At 43.8% G+C, this 18,773-nt stretch overlaps 1 protein-coding gene across 1 annotated transcript in view; it reads left to right on the top strand.

Annotated features, from left to right (window-relative positions):
* ADAMTSL2 (ADAMTS like 2) overlaps positions 1-18,773 on the top strand; it is a 76,506-nt gene that overhangs the window by 48,815 nt on the left and 8,918 nt on the right. Inside the window, exons 15-18 of the mRNA XM_075323006.1 lie at positions 4,255-4,410; positions 9,385-9,555; positions 11,097-11,273; positions 11,749-11,893. Coding sequence (XP_075179121.1) covers positions 4,255-4,410; positions 9,385-9,555; positions 11,097-11,273; positions 11,749-11,893 — 649 coding nt within the window. The remainder of the gene's footprint in view (positions 1-4,254; positions 4,411-9,384; positions 9,556-11,096; positions 11,274-11,748; positions 11,894-18,773) is intronic.

Raw genomic sequence — 18,773 nt, 5'->3', positions numbered from 1 at the left:
GCACCACACACACAGGAGGACTCTGTATCAGTTCCAGGCGACACCACATTCACATTCTCAGGAAATAAAGTCCAGTCAAAGTTCCTTTTCTCAAAACAAGCCAACTTTATTTTCCGTTATCTTCCGCATCGTCTCGGTCCGCACTTCGCCGGCACCAGTATTCTTCCCATAGGGGTTCCTTACATCTTTTCCTCTCATAAATAATTTAGCAGCAGTCCATATCTCTGGCACCTGGGCACTTTCTGTCACCTCTAGGCCTCTCCTTCCATCACTACACTTCACACTGGCACGAACCGGGTCATGAAGTCTGTTGAGCTACTTCACCCCACCCACAGGGGACACTAACACGTAAGAAGGACCGCAACCGACGGGGCTCTCCCATCCGTGCCCAGGCCACCCAGCCATACCCTTCTACCTGAGGGCGCACTGACCTTTCAGTGAGTGAGGAATTCGTTGAGTATTAGCAGTCAGATAAGATGGACACCATGTCCTCGATCGTAGGACTCAATCCCTCTCCTTGGGGGACGCGGTTGAGCAATCCGGAATGGATCCCGCATGTCATGGCCGCAGGGGTGATCCATAGGATCAGAATTATCATGGTGGGGTTATTACTCCTACGTCTTCCCAGGGACTCTCCTCTCCCCTTCCCATGGCTCTCCCTTATATACCCCTATCCTCCTGCCCCCCAGGAGCCAGGACAACCATTCTGCTATACTGCCACCTGGAGGCAAATCTACACAAGGCATTTACACTTTACAGTGGTATACAGACCTTCAGTGTGCCGGACACGAATGCAGGGGTGGGCCTAACCCTACACCTCCCTACAGTACGACTAGGATAAAATAGCATATGGCTAGGATATAATAGCATATGGCTAGGCTAGGAGCTCCTTCTATGGCTTATATAATCTTTTGTCATCAACAACGCTCAGAACAAGTGAGAATTCTCTAAGAAGGTATTTGAAAATGTATTTTCCAAATCAGGTATAACGGGAAAGTATATACAGTTAGGTCCAGAAATATTTGGACAGTGACACAAGTTTTGTTATTTTAGCTGTTTACAAAAACATGTTCAGAAATACAATTCTATATATATCATATGGGCTGAAAGTGCACACTCCCAGCTGCAATATGAGAGTTTTCACATCCAAATCGGAGAAAGGGTTTAGGAATCATAGCTCTGTAATGCATAGCCTCCTCTTTTTCAAGGGACCAAAAGTAATTGGACAAGGGACTCTAAGGGCTGCAATTAACTCTGAAGGCTACTCCCTCGTTAACCTGTAATCAATGAAGTAGTTAAAAGGTCTGGGGTTGATTACAGGTGTGTGGTTTTGCATTTGGAAGCTGTTGCTGTGACCAGACAACATGCGGTCTAAGGAACTCTCAATTGAGGTGAAGCAGAACATCCTGAGGCTGAAAAAAAGAAAAAATCCATCAGAGAGATAGCAGACATGCTTGGAGTAGCAAAATCAACAGTCGGGTACATTCTGACAAAAAAGGAATTGACTGGTGAGCTTGGGAACTCAAAAAGGCCTGGGCGTCCACGGATGACAACAGTGGTGGATGATCGCCGCATACTTTCTTTGGTGAAGAAGGGCCCGTTCACAACATCAACTGAAGTCCAGAACACTCTCAGTGAAGTAGGTGTATCTGTCTCTAAGTCAACAGTAAAGAGAAGACTCCATGAAAGTAAATACAAAGGGTTCACATCTAGATGCAAACCATTCATCAATTCCAAAAATAGACAGGCCAGAGTTACATTTGCTGAAAAACACCTCATGAAGCCAGCTCAGTTCTGGAAAAGTATTCTATGGACAGATGAGACCAAGATCAACCTGTACCAGAATGATGGGAAGAAAAAAGACTGGAGAAGAAAGGGAACGGCACATGATCCAAGGCACACCACATCCTCTGTAAAACATGGTGGAGGCAACGTGATGGCATGGGCATGCATGGCTTTCAATGGCACTGGGTAACTTGTGTTTATTGATGACATAACAGCAGACAAGAGTAGCCGGATGAATTCTGAAGTGTACCGGGATATACTTTCAGCCCAGATTCAGCCAAATGCCGCAAAGTTGATCGGACGGCGCTTCATAGTACAGATGGACAATGACCCCAAGCATACAGCCAAAGCTACCCAGGAGTTCATGAGTCCAAAAAAGTGGAACATTCTGCAATGGCCAAGTCAATCACCAGATCTTAACCCAATTGAGCATGCATTTCACTTGCTCAAATCCAGACTTAAGACGGAAAGACCCACAAACAAGCAAGACCTGAAGGCTGCGGCTGTAAAGGCCTGGCAAAGCATTAAGAAGGAGGAAACCCAGCGTTTGGTGATGTCCATGGGTTCCAGACTTAAGGCAGTGATTGCCTCCAAAGGATTCGCAACAAAATATTGAAAATAAAAATATTTTGTTTGGGTTTGGTTTATTTGTCCAATTACTTTTGACCTCCTAAAATGTGGAGTGTTTGTAAAGAAATGTGACAATTCCTACAATTTCTATCAGATATTTTTGTTCAAACCTTCAAATTAAACGTTACAATCTGCACTTGAATTCTGTTGTAGAGATTTCATTTCAAATCCAATGTGGTGGCATGCAGAGCCCAACTCGCCAAAATTGTGTCACTGGCCAAACATTTCTGGACCTAACTGTATACCTAACCATCTATTTGTAGTTAGCTCCCATGATCCATAATGCCGATATCCATTTTTTTTTTTATCTTTACCAACTAGAAGGAGCTTAGTTGAAGTTGAAGCTTCTCCCTGTTTGGGGGAGGAGCCATCACATCACTTTCTATTCCTAACATTCCTGTCTATGCCTTTAAGAGTACAGACATTGAATAATGGATACTTTAGTCTTTTTTTTGATGTGATATCTTGGTGAAGGATTAGTATCCGCTGCTCAGCTGTCTAAGGATTAATTGTCATTGTAGGTAAAATGAGCAAGGAGTATGTCACGGGTGTGTCACGCTTGACACAGAATCTTGTAGTTTCCGGCTGTAGAAGGTCGCAGTGTTTGTCTACACAAGCTGCTCTCTGACTTTCCCTTTTTCCCTGCTTGTGGTTTATCCCTTTCTCTTTAGGACCCTGCGGATTTCCTCACCTTTTCAGCTGTTAATCTTCAGCACTTCCCTTTGTGTCTTTAAATACCCTCATTTCCCCTTACTTTGTGCTGGTGATAGGTCTAATGCCCTTGACAAGACTTTAGTGCAAGCAGGAGAAACTTTGCTGTAGTCGAGGTTCTTCTCACTAGGTCATCTGGACATAAGTTATTTGTTTACTTCCTTCTGTTTGTGTCTTTTGTGTCCTTTAGAACTTAGTGGGGTTGACTAAGCACTCAACCCATCCGCTCCATACCTAGCGGCTATTTCAGGGTCAGCCAGGGTCAGGTATCCGACTTGGCGCATAGGTGCGGAAGCTATCTAGGGTGGTGAGGGAAGCCAAGGGCCAGCGGTAGGTTTGGTCAGGGGTCACCATCTCCTCCTTCCCTAGACACAGGGTTTCCCTTCCCTTTTGCCATTTGCTTGGTACTTTCCCGTACCTAGCGTGACAGAATGTGGAAATGCAAGGCTTATCACAGGGAGAGTGCCATGTTTTCAGGTAATGGGTGTCTTTCCCACTAAACCTTGCCTTAATTTTCCTCCTCATTTTTCTAGAGAATCCTTCCATCCTTCTACACATATCGAAAGATTCAGCTCCCATCTCTAGAACTTGTTGTTCTGCTCTGAAGACCAATTCTTCAAAGTGTGATTGGAAAGTGTTTTGAAGACTATAGTAACGACAACCATTTTTGGCTGTTTCGGTAACTCCCATAGACTTCAATGTAGAAGGCCAAGTGGTCAGGTCTCCATGTTTTCTCCTGCTGTTCCCCTCTCGGCTGCATTTTCCACAGAAAAGGTTTGACTTGGTCAATGAAGCTTAAAAACAACCTGCATACAACTATTCTTTACGATGTCCCACGGGGGGGGGGGGAGGTCAAACTTGAAGGGAGGTGTCCCAACCAAGAAGATCAAAGAGTTGTCCAACTACTTACTGAAGGCATTGTTCTACCCACCAAATAAGTGAAAATGGCTACCAAAGTCAGTAAAACGTTGGGGACCATTATCTCTAACAAATATATAATTATATATAACCAGTTAAAAAAATTAGAGGTTTTTTGTCAACCAATGTAATACTCCCCTGACCTTGCAGATGTCTTTACATTCTGAAGAAATCCAAAAAATGTTGAACCCTCTCCTTTTTGTTTTTCAGTGTTCAGCAAAATGTGGGGAGCGAAGTATTGTGACTAGGGATGTGCGCTGTTCAGAAGAAGAGAATCTTTGTGACCCGAACACCAGACCACCTTCAGAGAAGAACTGCACCGGACCTCCTTGTGACCGGCAATGGACAGTATCAGACTGGGGGCCTGTGAGTACTAGGGTGAAAAAAATGTTTAAAAAAAAAACATTTCAACTAGTGAAAATTGTTATATTGATCCTGAAGAGCATTTCTTACATGGGTTCCTTGAGATAAGTACAACAAGATTATTAAGTTATGTTAAACATGCTTTACTAATGGGTTAGATTGGTTGGAACTTTTTGTAGTCAGGACCGATCATGGTGACAGGTATCTCTCATGGGTTATGATGGCAGCCACCTGCATCTATGCAATGATGTGATCAAAGCCTCTTCCTTCTTGTATTTGTTTGCAATAACTGTTTGATATGACATTTTTCTGCAGAATCTTGTTGGTCCCAGTTTGACTGTGTCAACCAGTTTGGAACTAGTTGGGGATTATGTGATCCTTTGGGGAACCAGTCCAACATTGGTTGTTCAATCATCAGAGTTGGCCTTACTCCTCACATAAAATTGGCCTTACTCCACATAAAATTGGCCTTACTCTTCATGTAAATTTGGCCTTACTCCTCATAAAATTGGCCTTACTCTTCATGTAAATTTGGCCTTACTCCACATAAAATTGGCCTTACTCTTCATGTAAATTTGGCCTTACTCCTCATGTAAGGTTGGCCTTACTGCTCACTTAAAAGTTGGCCTTACTCCTCACTTAAAGTTGGCTTTACTTCTCACGTAAAGTTGACCTTACACCTCATGCAAAGTTGGCCTTACTTCTCAAGTAAGGTTGGCCTTACTTTTCACATAAATGTTGGCCTTACTCCTCAAGTAAAATTGGCCTTACTCCTCGAGTAAAATTAGCCTTACTCCTCGAGTAAAGTTGGCCTTACTCATCGAGTAAAGTTGGCCTTACTCCTCGAGTAAACTTGGCCTTACTCCTCGAGTAAAGTTGGCCTTACTCCTCGAGTAAAGTTGGCCTTACTCCTCGAGTAAAGTTGGCTTTACTCCTCGAGTAAAGTTGGCCTTACTCCTCGAGTAAAGTTGGCCTTACTCCTCGAGTAAAGTTGGCCTTACTCCTCACATAAATTTGGCCTTACTCCTCATATAAAGTTGGCCTTACTTCTAACTTAAAGTTAGCCTTACTGCTTACATAAAGTTGGCCTTACTCCTCGAGTAAAGTTGGCCTTACTCCTCGAGTAAAGTTGGCCTTACTCCTCACTTAAAGTTGGCTTTACTTCTCACGTAAAGTTGACCTTACACCTCATGCAAAGTTGGCCTTACTTCTCAAGTAAGGTTGGCCTTACTTTTCACATAAATGTTGGCCTTACTCCTCAAGTAAAATTGGCCTTACTCCTCGAGTAAAATTAGCCTTACTCCTCGAGTAAAGTTGGCCTTACTCATCGAGTAAAGTTGGCCTTACTCCTCGAGTAAACTTGGCCTTACTCCTCGAGTAAAGTTGGCTTACTCCTCGAGTAAAGTTGGCCTTACTCCTCGAGTAAAGTTGGCTTTACTCCTCGAGTAAAGTTGGCCTTACTCCTCGAGTAAAGTTGGCCTTACTCCTTGAGTAAAGTTGGCCTTACTCCTCACATAAATTTGGCCTTACTCCTCATATAAAGTTGGCCTTACTTCTAACTTAAAGTTAGCCTTACTGCTTACATAAAGTTGGCCTTACTCCTCGAGTAAAGTTGGCCTTACTCCTCGAGTAAAGTTGGCCTTACTCCTCGAGTAAAGTTGGCCTTACTCCTCACATAAATTTGGCCTTACTCCTCATATAAAGTTGGCCTTACTTCTAACTTAAAGTTAGCCTTACTGCTTACATAAAGTTGGCCTTACTCCTCGAGTAAAGTTGGCCTTACTCCTCGAGTAAAGTTGGCCTTACTCCTCGAGTAAAGTTGGCCTTACTCCTCACATAAATTTGGCCTTACTCCTCATATAAAGTTGGCCTTACTTCTAACTTAAAGTTAGCCTTACTGCTTACATAAAGTTGGCCTTACTCCTCGAGTAAAGTTGGCCTTACTCCTCGAGTAAAGTTGGCCTTACTCCTTGAGTAAAGTTGGCCTTACTCCTTACATAAACTTGGCCTTACTCATCACATAAATTTAGCCTTACTCCTTACATAAAGTCGGCCTTACTCCTTACATAAACTTGGCCTTACTCATCACATACAGCTGGTCTTACTCCTCACGTAAGGTTGGCCTTACTCATCATGTAAAGTTGGCCTTACCCCTAAAGTAAAGTTGGCCTGACTCCTCACATAAAGTTGACCTTACTCCTCATGTAAAGTTGGTCTTTCTTACTCCTCACATAAAGTTGTCTTTACTCCTCACATTTTGTTGGCCTTACTCCTCAAGTAACGTTGGCCTTAGTCATCACGTAAAGTTGACCTTACTCCCCACGTTTTGTTGGCCTTACTCCTCAAGTAAAGTTGGCCTTACTTTTCACGTAAAGTTGGCCTTACTCCTCACGTAAAGTTGGCTTTACTTCTCATGTAGCCAAAGCTCAGTAGTGATGGGTAGTAACCCGCTGTCAGACTCCTTGTCCAGTGGTGTATCTACTCTGGAAGGAAAGGATTGGGCATGTAGAAATTCGATATTCCCAATCCTTTTTACCTTCAGAAACTTTTCGGGCAGCCTCAAACTGATAAGGTCAATTGGCCAATTCCTTAATGAAATAATCTTGATCTAATGTCCATGGCCAGGACTTAGAACATAACCCGCCTCGTGTGATTTATGCTGGCGGTTGAGGCATTTCGCACAGCCAGAAATCTCTCCAAAACATGTCCAAGGGTTGATCTCGTAAGTAATCAGGCAGCGACCACAAGCAAATCCCGCAGATGTGAACAGCTCTATGCGTTGCATTTACATGATTTACATAGAGTCGGCGATCAAACAGACGGCATATCTCCTTCTCCAGGAGCGTTTTCTGCCCATTTAGCTTTCGAAAGAAGCAAGGAACAGAAGGCGCAGCCGCTTCAGATGGCCTATGTTCTCTTTACAATTTGCATCCCTTCTGGTGAAATGATGTTGGGTCCATTAAAAGATTTCACAATCTACAAATAATCCAATTATCTTCAAGCGAAATGCAACTTCTAAATCTCTTCTAAGGGCATTTAACAGATATTGCTAGGCAACGGTCTCCGGGGCGGCTGCCTATTTTTAGTGGTAACGGATGATTTTCGGAGAAGGTAGAAAATAGGTTTGGAAAAGGCAAAAGTCCAAGAGGCTCTGGTGGTTAGGACGTAGGCGATTAGGTGTAACACATATCTCTGTAGCTTAGGTACATGAGTCTTCTCATGGACGAAGTTGTCCAAGTGGGGCAAGATAAAACAAGTCTGTGTAGTCTGGAGAGGCAGTCTCCTGCAGCATAACCAGTCTCTGGGAAAAAATAATTTGTTTCTGCTAGACTGTAGAAGCACAGGATTGGGCATGTGGAAATCCAACATGCCCAATCCACTTTACCCCTTAAATTTACCATAGGGAGACATTCAGATATCCTCATACTGATAGGACCGTTGTCCAACACCTTTAGTAGCTTAACTAATACAGAAGAAAAGGATTGGGCATGTTAAAATCCAACATGCCCAATCCATTTTACCCCTTACATTTACCATAAGGAGACTTTCAGATATCCTTATACTGATAGGACCGCTGTCCAACTCCTTTAGTAGCTTAACTAATACAGAAGAAAAGGATTGGGCATGTTAAAATCCAACATGCCCAATCCATTTTACCCCTTACATTTACCATAAGGAGACTTTCAGATATCCTTATACTGATAGGACCGCTGTCCAACTGCTTTAGTGGCTTAACTAATACAGAAGAAAAGGATTGGGCATATTAAAATCCAACATGCCCAATCCATTTTACCCCTTACATTTAGCATAGGGCGACTTTCACGTAGCCTAATGCAGATAAGGTCTTTGACCAACTCCTTCAGTGACTTAACTAGTACAGAAGCAAATGATTGGGCATGTTAAAATCTAACATGCCCATTCCCTTTTTCCCCTGACTTTTACCATAGGGCGACTTTCAGATTTCCTCCAACTCCTTCAGTGACCTATCTAGTATAGACACAAAGGATTGGGCATGTTAAAAGCTAATATGCCCAATCCCTGTTTCCCCTGACATTTACCACAGGATGACTTTGAGATAGCCTCATACGGAGAAGATCTTTGACCAACTCCTTCAGTGACCTATCTAGTATAGAAGCAAAGGATTGGGCATGTTGAAATCCAACATGCCCAATCCATTTCCCCCCCTTACATTTCCCATAGGGAGAGTTTCAAATAGATTCATACTGATAAGGCCAATGGCCAACTCCTTTATTGACTTAACTAATACAGACACAAATGATTGGGCATGTTAAAATCTAACATGCCCAATCCCTTTTTCCTGTGACATTTACCATAGGGTGACTTTCAGATCGCCTCCAACTCCTTCAGTGAACTATCTAGTATAGAAGCAAAGGATTGGGCATGTTGAAATCCAACATGCCTAATCCATTTCACCCCATACATTTACCATTGGGGAAACTTTCAGTTATCCTCATATTGATAAGATCTTTGACCAACTCCTTCAGTGACCTATCTAGTATAGAAGGAAAGGATTGGGCATGTTGAAATCCAACATGCCCAATCTATTTCACCCCTTACATTTAGCATTGGGAGACTTTCAGGTATCCTCATACTGATAGGACCCCTGACTCCTTTAGTGACTTAACTAGAACAGAAGCAAAGGATTGGGCATGTTGAAATCCAACATGCGCAATCGATTTTCCCCTTGACATTTACCATCGGGGAATCTTACTGATAAGAATGTTGGCCAAATCCTTCATAAAATTACCTTGAGCTAATGTGCATGGCCAAAATTTACAACATGACCCTCCATGTGTGATATAGGCTGAATGTATGGGACATTTCACGTGACCTGGAAACTGTACATAGTATACAAGGGTTGCGGTACCACATCGTGAGCAACGTATCGAATGAAAACCCAATAATAGCTCAACAAAAAGTGAAATTTTGTTGTTTCCATCCCTCTTCTCCCCACAGTGCAGTGGATCGTGTGGTCCAGGGAAGATGATAAGACACGTGTACTGCAAAACCAGTGACGGCAGAGTGGTCCCGGAGTCCCAGTGTAATGTGGAGACAAAACCATTGGCCATACACCCGTGTGGGGACAAGAACTGTCCTGCACAATGGGTCAGCCAGGACTGGGAAAGGGTGAGTTGGTTGACCTTGAAAAGTTTGGTGTGTAACTGGTAGAACATGAGTTTGGATACTAACTGGAGGACACGTCCACCTAACGTGGACAACTTGGCCAAAGAGTGCACTATGGTGTATGCTCGCCCTACTTATCACAGATGGTACCGAAAGAGTATTCATTGGATTAGTCACTTGCTTCCCAAACACAATGATATATACGAGGGGCGGCTGCTGATAAGTCTTCGGCTTTACCGAGAAAGAAACGAGATAGGATGGTGAAACTTTCCATTTATTCCACATACTCTCCACTGATGACATCACACTTCTTACATCGTATTCCAAGCTCTGTAAGCCTAGCAAAAAGAAGGATTTTGGTTGTGCCTCAAGCTATGGCATCAAAAATGGTGTGAAATTTGGTACCCTTAAAGTGTTTCTTCAGGTTTGGAAAAAGGTGATACTCGGAGGGAGCTAGATCTGGTGAATAAGGTGGGTGGTCACCAGCTGGAAGCCCGGCTCTGCCAGTTTTGCCATGGTTGCTTGTGCAGTGTGAACGGAGGCGTTGTCTTGCAGGAACCAGATTCCTTTGGACAGCTTGCCGCAACTTTCCACCAAAAGTTCAATGTAATACCTTGCATTGATGGTGGAACCCTTTTGAAGGTAGTCCACTAGTAGCACACCCTCCTTATCCCAGAACACAGACGCCATCGCCTTATTGGCTGATTTTTGCACCCTGAACTTCTTTGGACGAGGAGAACCACTGTGCCTCCACTCTTTTGACTGCTCCTTGTTTTCAGGCTCATACAAATAAATCCAGGTCTCATCCATAGTGACCGGTCGCTCCAGGAAGTTCTTATCAGTCCGGAAACGCTGACAAATAGACCGTGAAGTTGTCACTCGCTGCTTCTCTGATCTGTTGTCAGACATTTGGGGACCCACTTTGCAGATCACGTCCCTCATGTCCAAATATTCATGGATAATGACACAAACATGTTCCCGGGAAATCCCCATGATGTCTGCTATTGCTTTAGCTGTAATTCGTGGATTGTCCAGTATGAGGTTGTGCACAGCATCGACGATCTCCGGAACAACCACTCTCTGTTGTCCAGGACGTTCCTGATCATTGGGGCTGAAGTAACGCGCTTTAAATTTGGCAACCCAGTTCCTAACTGTGGAATATGAAGGGCATTGATCCCCCAATGCCTGCGACATATCACCATGAATATCCTCCGTGGACTTTCCTTACAGAAATAAGACTTTTATCCCTCCTCTGCTCTCAGTTGCTGTGAATACCACATGTTGTTTTCCCGCATACGTAGAACGCTGTTGCCAGAAGTAACAAACACAAAATTGTGAAAACATATATTAGACTCATAAGGCTTCCATGTGATGTAACATTCATTACCAAAGAAACAAAAAAAAAATCACAAAGCCAAAGACTTATCAGCAGCCCCTCGTAGATGTCCTCTATGGTGTGGCGCCGTGCCCCATCTGGATACATCTTATTCGACAGGGCCATCTTCAACCACATAGGTCTCACTCGGTCACCTCCTTTCCTTCAGTGTAACACGACCTGCGGCAGAGGAGCAAAACAACGAGTGGTCAATTGCCTAGAAGTGGCCAACGGCAAAGTCAAGACTCGCAGCTCTTCCGATTGTGACGTTTCCAAGAAGCCGGCTGAGGAAAGCACCTGCTTCGAACGCCCATGCTTCAAGTGGTATACGACACCATGGTCTGAGGTAGGAGACCCGACTTCTCTAAACCCTTGGCGTGACAGATTTTTGTAGCCACCATGGACGTCACAGGGTATCATGCAGACACGACTGTTCCTCGGCTGCCAAGAGATGATTAGATTTGGCTTATCGGTGCCAGGACAGCTTTACAGCGCTGCCTGGCCAGCCTTCACCGTGGCCTCCAGCTGCCAAGATCTAAACAGTGTCCCGCTTAGGGTTTTTTTTTTTCCGGATAATTCTAATTAACCCTTTGTGACTAGATTAGTTTTCTTAATTTTTCTGTTGGACAATAAATGTTTCCTGAATCGACGCTTTTCATAGGTTTTAGGAGGACAACTTTTAGTAGGACCTCTAAAATCCAAGAAGAATTAGGATCAAGCTAATACAGGAGTAGAATTTGTTTCCGAAAAATATCAAAAATAGTTATGGATGACGTGAATGAGGACATTTTGTAACGAGCCTAGCCTTTTTGACCTTGCAGTGCAGCAAGACCTGTGGGGTTGGAGTCAGGATGAGGGACGTCAAGTGCTTCCAGGGAAGGGACATTGTGCGAGGATGCGATGTCTTGGTGAAACCAATTGGGAAACAGACCTGCGATTTGCAGCCATGTCCAACTGATCCACCAGGTGAGTCCGAGCGACAAACGTTTCGGGTTGTAGGTGTTGCCGTTGCAATGTGACCCTAACAGTGTATCCTCTTCAATACGTATTGACCAATGGTATAGCTACAAGTAACTGTGGAGCCTTCTGTAGTAGGGTTCATCCCTATTGTTTATGCCTCCAAGGTGATCACTGGAAAAGGGTTACCTGAAAAAGGGTGGTGCAGGGCGCCTGAGGGTGCCCATTAAATTTGGCCAAACCTGTGAATTACTGCTGGACCAGCCATATGTCTAGTCAAGTATGGGGCTTCCTTACTCCCTTACTCCAGACAGCAGTTGTAGAGCAAACCATGATCAAGCATGTTGGATTTCATCATGCCCGATCTTGTGTGTGCACAGGAAGGGAGAGGAATGGAAGGGAACAGAGGGCGAGGGAAAGCTCTGAATCCAGGAAGAGGTAAGAAATCTGGAATTAGGTTGGGGTTAAAGAGGACCCTCCACCAGGATTTTCATATATAAACTACAGGGAGGAGGGAGGGAGGACAGGGGGAGGAAGGAGGGAGGGAGGATGGGGTAGGAGAAAGGAGGGAGAAAAGACAGGGGAAGGAGAGAGGGAAGACAGGGAGAGGAAGGAGAGAGGAAGGACAGGGGGAGGAAGGACAGGGAGAGGAAGGACAGAGGGAGGAAGGACAGGGGGAGAAAGGAGGGAGGGAGGATAGGGGGAGGAAGGATGGGGGAGGAAGGAGGGAGGCAGGACAGGGGGAGGAAAAAAGGAGGGAGGACAAGGGGAGGAAGGACAGGGGGAGGAGGGAGGGAGGACAGGGGGAGGAAGGAGGGAGGAAGGACAGGGGGAGGAAGGAGGGAGGGAGGATAGGGGGAGGAGAAAGGAGGGAGAAAGGACAGGGGGAGGAAGGAGGGAGGAAGGACAGGGGGAGGAAGGAGGGAGGGAGGATAGGGGGAGGAGAAAGGAGAAAGGAAGGACAGGGGGAGGAAGGAGGGAGGAAGGACAGGGGGAGGAAGGAGGGAGGGAGCACAGGGGGAGGAAGGATGGGGAGGGAGGAGAGAGGAAGAACAAGGGGAGGAAGGAGGGAGGAAGGATAGGGGGAGGAAGGATAGGGGGAGGAAGGAGAGAGGAAGAACAGGGGGAGGAAGGAGGGAAGGAGTATAGGGGGAGGAATGACAGACAGACAGGGGCGGGAATAACTAGCAAAATCCAACCCACCTATTAGATATTCTGTAGCTGCTGTCAATCAAATACAGTGCATTTCACAGACTTGCTGGTATTTCAGAAACTAGACATCTGATCTAACAACTACAGGTATGTATAGAATCAGCCTGATAGTGCCAGTATAGCACTGTATGTATAGAATCAGCCTGATAGTGCCAGTATAGCACTGTATGTATAGAATCAGCCTGATAGCGCCAGTATAGCACTGTATGTATAGAATCAGCCTGATAGCGCAGTATAGCACTGTATGTATAGAATCAGCCTGATAGTGCCAGTATAGCACTGTATGTATAGAATCAGCCTGATAGTGCCAGCATAGCACTGTATGTATAGAATCAGCCTGATAGCACCAGTATAGCACTGTATGTAAAGAATCAGCCTGATAGCGCCAGTATAGCACTGTATGTATAGAATCAGCCTGATAGCGCCAGTATAGCACTGTATGTATAGAATCAGCCTGATAGCACCAGTATAGCACTGTATGTATAGAATCAGTCTGATAGTGCCAGTATAGCACTGTATGTATAGAATCAGTCTGATAGTGCCAGTATAGCACTGTATGTATAGAATCAGCCTGATAGTGCCAGTATAGCACTGTATGTATAGAATCATCCTGATAGCGCCAGTATAGCACTGTATGTATAGAATCAGCCTGATAGCGCCAGTATAGCACTGTATGTATAGAATCAGCCTGATAGTGTCAGTATAGCACTGTATGTATAGAATCAGCCTGATAGCGCCAGTATAGCACTGTATGTATAGAATCAGTCTGATAGTGCCAGTATAGCACTGTATGTATAGAATCAGTCTGATAGTGCCAGTATAGCACTGTATGTATAGAATCAGCCTGATAGCGCCAGTATAGCACTGTATGTATAGAATCAGCCTGATAGTGCCAGTATAGCACTGTATGTATAGAATCAGCCTGATAGCGGTAGTATAGCACTGTATGTATAGAATCAGCCTGATAGTGCGAGTATAGCACTGTATGTATAGAATCAGCCTGATAGTGCCAGTATAGCACTGTATGTATAGAATCAGCCTGATAGTGCCAGTATAGCACTGTATGTATAGAATCAGCCTGATAGCACCAGTATAGCAGTGTATGTATAGAATCAGCCTGATAGTGCCAGTATAGCACTGTATGTATAGAATCAGCCTGATAGCGCCAGTATAGCACTGTATGTATAGAATCAGCCTGATAGCGCCAGTATAGCACTGTATGTATAGAATTGGCCTGATAGCGCCAGTATAACACTGTATGTATAGAATCAGCCTGATAGTGCCAGTATAGCACTGTATGTATAGAATCAGCCTGATAGCGCCAGTATAGCATTGTATGTATAGAATCAGCCTGATAGCTCCAGTATAGCACTGTATGTATAGAATCAGCCTGATAGTGACAGTATAGCACTGTATGTATAGAATCAGCCTGATAGTGCCAGTATAGCACTGTATGTATAGAATCAGCCGGATAGTGCCAGTATAGCACTGTATGTATAGAATCAGCCTGATAGCACCAGTATAGCACTGTATGTATAGAATCAGTCTGATAGTGCCAGTATAGCACTGTATGTATAGAATCAGCCTGATAGTGCCAGTATAGCACTGTATGTATAGAATCAGCCTGATAGCGCCAGTATAGCACTGTATGTATAGAATCAGCCTGATAGTGCCAGTATAGCACTGTATGTATAGAATCAGCCTGATAGCGGCAGTATAGCACTGTATGTATAGAATCAGCCTGATAGTGCGAGTATAGCACTGTATGTATAGAATCAGCCTGATAGTGCCAGTATAGCACTGTATGTATAGAATCAGCCTGATAGTGCCAGTATAGCACTGTATGTATAGAATCAGCCTGATAGCACCAGTATAGCAGTGTATGTATAGAATCAGCCTGATAGTGCCAGTATAGCACTGTATGTATAGAATCAGCCTGATAGCGCCAGTATAGCACTGTATGTATAGAATCAGCCTGATAGCGCCAGTATAGCACTGTATGTATAGAATTGGCCTGATAGCGCCAGTATAACACTGTATGTATAGAATCAGCCTGATAGTGCCAGTATAGCACTGTATGTATAGAATCAGCCTGATAGCGCCAGTATAGCACTGTATGTATAGAATCAGCCTGATAGTGCCAGTATAGCACTGTATGTATAGAATCAGCCTGATAGTGCCAGTATAGCACTGTATGTATAGAATCAGCCGGATAGTGCCAGTATAGCACTGTATGTATAGAATCAGCCTGATAGTGCCAGTATAGCACTGTATGTATAGAATCAGCCTGATAGTGCCAGTATAGCACTGTATGTATAGAATCAGCCTGATAGCACCAGTATAGCAGTGTATGTATAGAATCAGCCTGATAGTGCCAGTATAGCACTGTATGTATAGAATCAGCCTGATAGCGGCAGTACAGCACTGTATGTATAGACTCAGCCTGATAGTGCCAGTATAGCACTGTATGTATAGAATCAGCCTGATAGTGTCAGTATAGCACTGTATGTATAGAATCAGCCTGATAGTGCCAGTATAGCACTGTATGTATAGAATCAGCCTGATAGCGCCAGTATAGCACTGTATGTATAGAATCAGCCTGATAGCGCAGTATAGCACTGTATGTATAGAATCAGCCTGATAGTGCCAGTATAGCACTGTATGTATAGAATCAGCCTGATAGTGCCAGCATAGCACTGTATGTATAGAATCAGCCTGATAGCACCAGTATAGCACTGTATGTAAAGAATCAGCCTGATAGCGCCAGTATAGCACTGTATGTATAGAATCAGCCTGATAGCGCCAGTATAGCACTGTATGTATAGAATCAGCCTGATAGCACCAGTATAGCACTGTATGTATAGAATCAGTCTGATAGTGCCAGTATAGCACTGTATGTATAGAATCAGTCTGATAGTGCCAGTATAGCACTGTATGTATAGAATCAGCCTGATAGTGCCAGTATAGCACTGTATGTATAGAATCAGCCTGATAGCGCCAGTATAGCACTGTATGTATAGAATCAGCCTGATAGCGCCAGTATAGCACTGTATGTATAGAATCAGCCTGATAGTGTCAGTATAGCACTGTATGTATAGAATCAGCCTGATAGCGCCAGTATAGCACTGTATGTGTAGAATCAGTCTGATAGTGCCAGTATAGCACTGTATGTATAGAATCAGTCTGATAGTGCCAGTATAGCACTGTATGTATAGAATCAGCCTGATAGCGCCAGTATAGCACTGTATGTATAGAATCAGCCTGATAGTGCCAGTATAGCACTGTATGTATAGAATCAGCCTGATAGCGGCAGTATAGCACTGTATGTATAGAATCAGCCTGATAGTGCCAGTATAGCACTGTATATATAGAATCAGCCTGATAGTGCCAGTATAGCACTGTATGTATAGAATCAGCCTGATAGTGCCAGTATAGCAGTGTATGTATAGAATCAGCCTGATAGCGGCAGTATAGCACTGTATGTATAGAATCAGCCTGATAGCGGCAGTATAGCACTGTATGTATAGAATCAGCCTGATAGCGCCAGTATAGCACTGTATGTATAGAATCAGCCTGATAGCGCCAGTATAGCACTGTATGTATAGAATCAGCCTGATAGCGCCAGTATAGCACTGTATGTATAGAATCAGTCTGATAGTGCCAGTATAGCACTGTATGTATAGAATCAGCCTGATAGTGCCAGTATAGCACTGTATGTATAGAATCAGCCTGATAGCGCCAGTATAGCACTGTATGTATAGAATCAGCCTGATAGTGCGAGTATAGCACTGTATGTATAGAATCAGCCTGATAGTGCCAGTATAGCACTGTATGTATAGAATCAGCCTGATAGTGCAAGTATAGCACTGTATGTATAGAATCAGCCTGATAGCACCAGTATAGCAGTGTATGTATAGAATCAGCCTGATAGTGCCAGTATAGCACTGTATGTATAGAATCAGCCTGATAGCGCCAGTATAGCACTGTATGTATAGAATCAGCCTGATAGCGCCAGTATAGCACTGTATGTATAGAATCAGCCTGATAGTGCCAGTATAGCACTGTATGTATAGAATCAGCCTGATAGTGCCAGTATAGCACTGTATGTATAGAATCAGCCTGATAGTGCCAGTATAGCACTGTATGTATAGAATCAGCCTGATAGTGCCAGTATAGCACTGTATGTATAGAATCAGCCTGATAGCGCCAGTATAGCACTGTATGTATAGAATCAGTCTGATAGCGCCAGTATAGCACTGTATGTATAGAATCAGCCTGATAGCGCCAGTATAGCAGTGTATGTATAGAATCAGCCTGATAGCACCAATATAGCACTGTATGTATAGAATCAGCCTGATAGCGCCAATATAGCACTGTATGTATAGAATCAGCCTGATAGTGCCAGTATAGCACTGTATGTACAGAATCAGCCTGATAGTGCCAGTATAGCACTGTATGTATAGAATCAGCCTGATAGTGCCAGTATAGCACTGTATGTATAGAATCAGCCTGATAGTGCCAGTATAGCACTGTATGTATAGAATCAGCCTGATAGTGCCAGTATAGCACTGTATGTATAGAATCAGCCTGATAGTGCAAGTATAGCACTGTATGTATAGAATCAGCCTGATAGCACCAGTATAGCAGTGTATGTATAGAATCAGCCTGATAGTGCCAGTATAGCACTGTATGTATAGAATCAGCCTGATAGCGCCAGTATAGCACTGTATGTATAGAATCAGCCTGATAGCGCCAGTATAGCACTGTATGTATAGAATCAGCCTGATAGTGCCAGTATAGCACTGTATGTATAGAATCAGCCTGATAGTGCCAGTATAGCACTGTATGTATAGAATCAGCCTGATAGTGCCAGTATAGCACTGTATGTATAGAATCAGCCTGATAGTGCCAGTATAGCACTGTATGTATAGAATCAGCCTGATAGCACCAGTATAGCACTGTATGTATAGAATCAGCCTGATAGTGCCAGTATAGCACTGTATGTATAGAATCAGCCTGATAGCGCCAGTATAGCAGTGTATGTATAGAATCAGCCTGATAGCACCAATATAGCACTGTATGTATAGAATCAGCCTGATAGTGCCAGTATAGCACTGTATGTATAGAATCAGCCTGATAGTGCCAGTATAGCACTGTATGTACAGAATCAGCCTGATAGTGCCAGTATAGCACTGTATGTATAGAATCAGCCTGATAGTGCCAGTATAGCACTGTATGTATAGAATCAACCTGATAGTGCCAGTATAGCACTGTATGTATAGAATCAGCCTGATAGCGCCAGTATAGCACTGTATGTATAGAATCAGCCTGATAGTGCCAGTATAGCACTGTATGTATAGAATCAGCCTGATAGTGCCAGTATAGCACTGTATGTATAGAATCAGCCTGATAGTGCCAGTATAGCACTGTATGTATAGAATCAGCCTGATAGCGCCAGTATAGCACTGTATGTATAGAATCAGCCTGATAGTGCGAGTATAGCACTGTATGTATAGAATCAGCCTGATAGTGCCAGTATAGCACTGTATGTATAGAATCAGCCTGGTAGTGCAAGTATAGCACTGTATGTATAGAATCAGCCTGATAGCACCAGTATAGCAGTGTATGTATAGAATCAGCCTGATAGTGCCAGTATAGCACTGTATGTATAGAATCA

Source organism: Anomaloglossus baeobatrachus, chromosome 9, assembly GCF_048569485.1.
Source record: "Anomaloglossus baeobatrachus isolate aAnoBae1 chromosome 9, aAnoBae1.hap1, whole genome shotgun sequence".
Lineage (NCBI taxonomy): Eukaryota > Metazoa > Chordata > Amphibia > Anura > Aromobatidae > Anomaloglossus > Anomaloglossus baeobatrachus.
This window is presented reverse-complemented; position numbering and strand designations above follow the sequence as displayed.